Source organism: Salvelinus sp. IW2-2015, linkage group LG1 (genome assembly GCF_002910315.2).
Source record: "Salvelinus sp. IW2-2015 linkage group LG1, ASM291031v2, whole genome shotgun sequence".
Lineage (NCBI taxonomy): Eukaryota > Metazoa > Chordata > Actinopteri > Salmoniformes > Salmonidae > Salvelinus > Salvelinus sp. IW2-2015.
In genome coordinates this window covers 41,063,026-41,070,928 of record NC_036838.1, presented here as the reverse complement: position 1 = coordinate 41,070,928, position 7,903 = coordinate 41,063,026, and the positions used below count along the sequence as shown (strand labels likewise).

Here is a 7,903-nt window from a genome sequence, read left to right as displayed (position 1 = left end):
ACTTAGTAATAAGGTATTTTCTGTTTTAATTTTAAGTACATTTTGCACACATTTCTAAGAAACCTGTTTTCCCTTTGGTTCTATTTGAGGTATTGTGCTGTAGTATTGGGATGAGGATATTTTTTTTTTATTATTATAAAATTTACGACAGTCTTAACGTAACAAAATGTGGTAAAAGTACTCGTGGGAAAACCATACTATATTGAATGAGTTTAAATAACAATCGTATCCTTAATGTGTGATGCGACTTCAAGACATACAGTGGGGCAAAAAGTATTATGTCAGCCACCAAAGTGTGCAAGTTCTCCCACTTAAAAAAGATGAGAGAGGCTGTAATTTTCAATAAGGTACACTTCAAATAGAACAGAACAAATGAGAGCAAAAAAAAATCCAGAAATCACATTGTAGGATTTTTAATGAATTATTTGCAATTATAGGTAGGAAATACGTATCTGGTCACCTACAAACAAGCAACATTTCTGGTCTCAACAGACCTTCTTAAGAGGCTCCTCTGTCCTCCACTCGTTACCTGTATTAATGGCACTTTTGCTTGTTATAGTATAAAAGACACCTGTCCACAACCTCAAACAGTCACAACTCCAAACTCCACTATGGCCAAGACCAAGAGCCTGTCAAGAGACACCAGAAAAAAATTGTAGACCTGCACCAGGCTGGGAGACTGAATCTGCAATAGGTAAGCAGCTTGGTTTGAAGAAATCAACTTGGAGCAATTATTAGGAAATGGAAGACATACAAGACCATGATAATCTCCTCGAATCTGGGGCTCCACGCAAGATCTCACCCCGTGTGGGTCAAAACGATCACAAGACAGGTGAGCAAAATCCCAGAACCAACGGGGGGACCTAGTGAATGACCTGCAGAGAGCTGGGACCAAAGTACAAAGCCTACCCATCGATACACACTACGCCGCCAGGGACTCAAATCCTGCAGTGCCAGATCGTGTCCTGCTTAAGCACAGTACATGTCCAGGCCCGTCTGAAGTTTGCTAGAGAGCTTGGATGATCCGAAGGGGGAGAATGTCATATGGTCGATGAAACCCAAATATAACTTTTTCGTTAAAAACTCACTCGTCGTGTTTGGAGGACAAAGAATGCTGAGTTGCATCCAAAGAACACCATACCTACTGTGAAGCATGGGGGTGGAAACATCTGCTTTGGGGCTGTTTTTCTGCAAAGGGACCAGGACGACTGATCCGTGTAAAGGAAAGAATGGAATGGGCCATGTATCGTGAGATTTTGAGTGAAAACCTCCTTCCATCAGCAAGGCATTGAAGATGAAACGTGCCTGGGTCTTTCAGCATGACAATGATGCCCAAACACTCCGCCCAGGCAACGAAGGAGTGGCTTCGTAAGAAGCATTTCAAGGTCCTGGAGTGGCCTACCAGTCTCCAGATCTCAACCCCATAGAAAATCTTTGGAGGGAGTTGAAAGTCCGTGTTGCCAGCAACAGCCCCAAAACATCACTGCTCTAGAGGAGATCTGCATGGAGGAATGGGCCAAAACCAGCAACAGTAACAGTGTGTGAAAACCTTGTGAAGACTTACAGAAAACGTGATTGCCAACAAAGGGTATATAACAAAGTATTGAGATAAACTTTTGTTATTGACCAAATACTTATTTTCCACCATAATTTGCAAATAAATTCATTAAAAATCCTACAATGTGATTTTCTGGATTTTTTTCTCTCATTTTGTTTGTCATAGTTGAAGTGTACCTATGATGAAAATTACAGGCCCCTCTCATCTTTTTAAGTGGGAGAACTTGCACAATTGGTGGCTGACTAAATACTTTTTTGCCCCACTGTATCTGAATTGTCACTCGAGCTCCAAAAGAGAGACCTCACAATATTAACATTACACAAGGCAGTCTTCAGGGAAGCGAGGGTGTTCAGTGCAATGGCAGAGCAGCTAGGCCAACACACACAACTCAGCCAGAGAAGGATTCAGGAGAACCCTTTCCAAGGCGTCAAAATGAATGGTGGAAYACCCAGCAACAGAATCCTTAATCAGAGGGATTTTTTCAGAGAGCTTAGCGAGGAACATGGAGGCTAGAATGTTCTTTCAAGGAGGACGGACGGTGGACAATACAAGATACAGCCAGTTCATTTACGCGCAATGGCCGGAGGACACAGAAGCACTGTATGGCACAACAGAGATATAATCTCTTTGCCAGCGGTTTGGCATTGACAGTCCACATACACCACAGGCCTACAGGCAGTACAGGGACACCAATGGTAAAATAAACATTCCAAATAGACTGAAAGAGCTGTTGGTGGCAGTCAGCACCAGCACCAGCACCATCCCCATCTTTGGGGGTYGCAGGTAMCCTAGTTGGTTACTACATGATTCCATATGTGTTATTTCATAGTTTTGATGTCTTCACTATTATTCTACAATGTAGAAAATAGTAAAAATAAAGAAAACCCCATGGATGAGTAGGTGTTATAAAACTTTGGACCGGTAGTGTATATTCAGAAATTGTGACGTTTGTTTTACTGCTACTATGATGTCTTGAAATGTATATGAAATTTGAGTCTTGTAAGCCCCACAGATGTGTATGTGTGCATATGCATATGGKAGGTGTTTTATATAGCTAACTTAGCTCATCAACCAGTATTTTKTTTTGCAATTTCTGCATGATGACACTTATTAAAGCCTTGAATCTCATAAGGACCTCACTGTCACCACTGGGCATCAGGCTAGCCACTTACCCAGAAGGGTTGCATCAATTTCCATTGGGCTAGTGCTAACTAGGCTGAGCTAGGCAGCTAATGCTAGCTAGTTAACGCGAGCTGATTATCATGTAGCAGACGCTATGCTAACATTAGCTAGCTAGCTAATGTCGCTACACCATAGTCATGACAAAATCATGTTTTGACATTGTAGCGGCTATTGATGTGTTTTGTTGTTGTGTCTTTTGTTTAGTGATATTGTGAATATCACCTTTGTGGCATTTAACTTGGATTTAACTACCGGTATGTATCTAATCCAGTTRCAGCATGAGAAAAAGAGTGATGTCCCAAATTACTGTGACATACTGGGAGAATTTGCGCACTGGATATGGAGCCTCAGAAATTAAAGCTCCTGTCGCAGATTAGGAGCCACTTCCTTTTTTTAATKATTTAATATATGTTATGTGATAAGAGGGCCAGAGGTAATTACAGATGCCTGTGATAATCTGAAGTACCCAAACGGGCCACTAGATGTCTTGTGATTACATAKAATTCTGGTAGTTTACTGGTAAATTTAGAAAGTTTCCAGTAATATACACTCCCTTTGCAACCCTAGGTGTGGAGACATATGGGCAGACTGAGCACAGAGGGCCACACCAGGTCCAATTATCCAACATACTGGGCTGGACCATACTGCTATGGGCTGTACGAACAGAAATGTGAAGTCTGGTTCCAAATCGGATGAGCCACGGGATTGGATACAGTGGCCTCTAACAGACAGACTCTTATTAGGCTTCACAAAATGGGTCAAAATGTAGACATATTTTATGGCTTGTGGGTCATTGAACTGGTTCAGACTTGTAAATCTTCAAATCAACACACCAACCTTAATTTGTGTCCCACAAAAGATGATTAGAATCATGTTATCACTATGAAGTATTTATTTAACATTGACATATTACACATGAATTATGAAACACTTTTACAGTACAGTATGTAAGCATCTATTTATTAACGTACCAATAGGACATTGTAATTGACATGTAATGGAGTAAAGCAATGTTTTATATGTGCAATGTAACTTAACATTAATAATCTAATGTTAAAGACTTCTCACTCTATCAACGTACACAACTGAGTCACATAATTATTTAATCATAATCAAAAGTTAAACCAGCCGACTCATCACAAGCCTCCTCCTCTACCACAGGGGTGTCGAAGTCTATAGTATTATAAGTGCACATTATTTTCAGTTATGTGAATGAAAGTTGAATTATGGGAAGCTTCGAGAAGCTGCACAAATAGTTTTTATAAGAACAGACAGTATGGTCGGTATGAGTGTGAAGTTATAATGGACACTCTCCATTTAGGAGTTTGAATAGATCAAATAATAATGGGTGTGAATGGATGAGYAAGGATGAGAGAATGGAAACGCACTAAGATATAGGGTGCAATAACATCTGAACAAACACCCCAGCAGTGGGAAAGGCAAACCACTGAAACAATTGTTGTACATACAGGTAGTGTTTGTGGATGAATAATCTATACTACATAAAGGTTACTCAATCATACACTCATGTACCCTCTGGCTACATCCAAATAACCTTGACTTGTTGGTGACCTCCAGAAAAGTGTTGTGGAATAGTATTATCATAGAAACACTAAATAGGTCCTGTGGTTTTCTACAGTATGCTTTAAACAGCTTCTCTCATGTGTACGTTTGGATAGAAACACCTCAACGCTCTGTATTGAGTTGTGTTTTCTATTGAAAAGCTGCTGTCTGTCAATGCCGGGGAGATTAAGTAAAATAACAAAGAATGTTTCAAAACCTTAGAAAGCATGGCCTTCAACTGGGATGAAATAGAGTACTCAGATGTGGAGATGTAACTGGAATTATTAGCAGATTCTACAGAAGTCGTGACAAAATATGTAATCAACCATCACTTCCATCCAGCAGCACAGGCAATTTAAAAGAACACTTCAATGCCATGCATTCATAGCCAAACATCTCAATTAATTTGTAAATGAACACTTTTCAAAGATGTTGTCAAAGGTCTTTTCCATTGTGGAAGAATAGAAACAGGAACAGGGCAGGATAATACCATGTCTCTGTTWGCACACCAGACCACCGATGGCAATGGCTTCACAAAGGAAGTAAAGGAAAGGAGACAGAAATGCTACTAGATTTATCAAAGGTTTGTGTGTGTTAAATTGCCACACAACCCCATATGAAGCATTCTCCCTTCCGATTGCCTATACACAGCCACTAATGATGTCTTGGTGMCTGCAGTTGTTGTTGTATTTTGTAGTTAATTCAGTAGGCCTTTTGATGTGTAACAAAGGTTAAATAATTGTGAGCCTATGTGTTTGCTTTAACTAACTTAAAATTAACAATGTACAATACCTTCGTCATCGACAATAAAGATCTACAGTATGGTATCTGTTTTGCATTTTGCAGTAATTCGAGTAGGAACATTTAAAGTTAAAACCTCTAAACTGCGGTAGACCAGGACACATCTGAGACATTGCCTTCTATTCCCTCTCAGGAATCCTCCTTGTCAATGATACCTCAGTTAACCCATCTATTTATGCAGTATACTGTAAAACATCAGACGATTAAGGACCCACAGTCAGTGTCTAACACACTTTAATTTCCTAGAAGCACTATGACACACTATGACAGACATTTCACATATTTCACATTGCCAGGGAGTGAGCACGAGGCTTACTGAACTAACAGAACTAAATAAGTCCTTCGTAAACCAACAGTAGTTTCTCAGCTCTAAACTGATGGGTTCTCTCCCAAAGGATCAGATAAAAGATGTCCATCTCCAGCACTGCAGCATGGTAAATTCAACAAACAGTCGCTCTCAAAGGAATGTGGTCCATTGTTACAGAGGAATGCTGTCAACTGTGGGAGAMAAATGTGTGTGAGGTGAGCACAGTCAGTCTAATGACGCTTGATTTCGGGATATCCATTTTGGCAAGGTGGGGAGAMCACCAGTTTAAGCTGTCACAAGAAATGCCCTGGGCCTGTGGTTTAMGAAGAGAATACACACAAAGCCACCAATGGGATGGCAGTGCCCCATGCCTCACAGGCCACCAGCAGGTCTCCTCAGATGGAACATGCAGGAGTTCCTGAACCCACACAAGGAGCCATCAGCCTGGCCAGCACTAATACACTTCTCTCACATGGTTCAAGTTCCTGTCATTATGGAATGGAGAAGATTCGGGGCTGGGGTAAAGAGCTGTTTCTCCACTCTACACTGCCTGAATGTTGATGTCCAGGTCACACAGTTAGTGGCAGTTGCCATACCATCAGGGTTGTTTCTGAAGACTCCACACCCGTGCGCTCTGCTGTCCCTTCCCTCAGTCTTTGGAAGCCCCTGCCACCGGATATGACCGCGGCCGAGGTCACCCTGTCCCTACGCCCCCTGTCTCGCTCACAGGGGCGCCCCCGCACCCACATCTCGGGGTCGTCACTGAGCTCATAGATGGAGCCGTCCTCCAGTCTTTGTTCCAGAGATTCCAGAGAGGAGTCAGACGCCTCGTCGCCCCGTGCCGTCAGTGCTCGCCCCGGCAACCCCGACGTGGAGCGTAGCCTGTACTGTAGCAGCACACCCCGCCCCTTGCCCCGCCCCTCCCCCTGGGAGCAGCCTGCCTGCTGAAGAGACTCCTGGGAGGAGGAGTCACTGCGGTCCTCCCCTCCGCAGGCAGAGTCGGGTCCATCCCCCACAGAGTCCCTCTTCAGCAGCTCTGCGGACAGGGTGCTGGATGTGGCCACCAGGAAGTCCACCGGACCACAGTGGGCATTCAGAGAGGTCATCCCCTTTCCTGCAGGACAGAGACACAACCAGAAAAGCACAATGTTGACATACATATCCCCAGAAGCAATTAGTATTTCCATTTTGATAATGGATAATTTGTCATAGTGAAAACCTTAATATCCTCCTCCCCTCATCTGTACCTGTTATTTTGGGAATGCCCTCCAGTTTGGGCACGGGCAGGGTGATGATGACTCCCTGGGCAGTCCCCACCCACAGAAGCCCCTGGCAGATGAGCAGGCTGGTGACACGCATGCTCTTCTGGCCTACAACATAGGAATAGGGAAACATGAGAGTTTTGTTAAGTACTGTATTCATAGCATTATGGAAATGAAACAATAACTCATGTTACGGTTATTGTTGATAAAACCACATTATTTTTTCTGGCACCACATACAGTATGTTTACATCACGTCAGTTATTAGTATCATTCAACAGTACACAGTTATGCATGCTGTGTTGTGCTGTTGTGTTTGCATGCACTTTCTTTGTTTCAGTACAATAGGTGTTAGTTATCACTATACAGTTGAAGTCGGAAGTTTATTTACACTTAGGTTGGAATCATTAAAACTCGTTTTTCAACCACTCCAATAATATTTTGTTAAAGGCAATGCTACCAAATACTAATTGAGTGTATGTAAACTTCTGACCCACTGGGAATGTGATGAAAGAAATAAAAGCTGAAATAAATCATTCTCTCTACTATTATTCTGACATTTCACATTCTTAAAATAAAGTGGTGATCCTAACTGACCTAAGACAGGGAATTTTTACTAGTATTGTCAGGAATTGTGAAAAAGTTTAAATGTATTTGGCTAAGGTGTATGTAAACTTCCGACTTCAACTGTATATGTAAACGGTATAATTGTGAAATTACACACAAAATAGGAGCCAATACATGATGTTTATGGTTTTCTGGTCCCTGTCATTMGCTTATTGGCTCTTGTGGTCCTGATATGTAGAGTTTCACTTAATATCCACGGCAACCATCTAATTGAATTACAACATCAGTCGTGATCGCTACTGAGAGAATGCTAATTTACATATAGAGCTGCATTTACATGGTTGTTCTGTGTCACGCTCAGATTATGACGTGTGATTCGCATGAGTGCTTAGAGAGCGCCTTAATTGATTAATTTCATCATGCATGAACACAGCCCATGTTTGGAAGCAACGGCGGCACTGTGCAAGGAGGGAGTTGAGGCAGCATCGCTGAGGTGCATGTTAAGCTTCTGCAGAGAGCGAGGTATTTAGGAAAAAGATCTCAGAGGATCAGGACAGAGTTAAAGGCACAGTGAAGAATTCAATCTTGTACAGTTCATTCGCAATGTATTCAGACCCCTTGGCTTTTTCCACATTTTGTTACGTTACATCCTTATTCTAAAATT

The 7,903-nt window shown here is 42.0% G+C and overlaps 1 protein-coding gene across 4 annotated transcripts in view; it reads right to left on the bottom strand.

Moving 5' to 3' along the window:
- Positions 1-3,614: 3,614 nt before the first annotated feature.
- The window catches only part of LOC111967700 (rho guanine nucleotide exchange factor 10-like protein), a 114,508-nt gene continuing 110,219 nt past the window's right edge, over positions 3,615-7,903 (bottom strand). For all 4 annotated transcript variants that reach the window (XM_023992991.3, XM_023992975.3, XM_023992983.2 and 1 more), the window contains 2 exons: positions 6,659-6,781; positions 3,615-6,525 (listed from right to left, as the gene is read on the bottom strand). In XM_023992991.3, the coding sequence (XP_023848759.1) occupies positions 5,981-6,525; positions 6,659-6,781 (668 nt within the window). In that variant the 3' untranslated portion in view covers positions 3,615-5,980. The remainder of the gene's footprint in view (positions 6,526-6,658; positions 6,782-7,903) is intronic.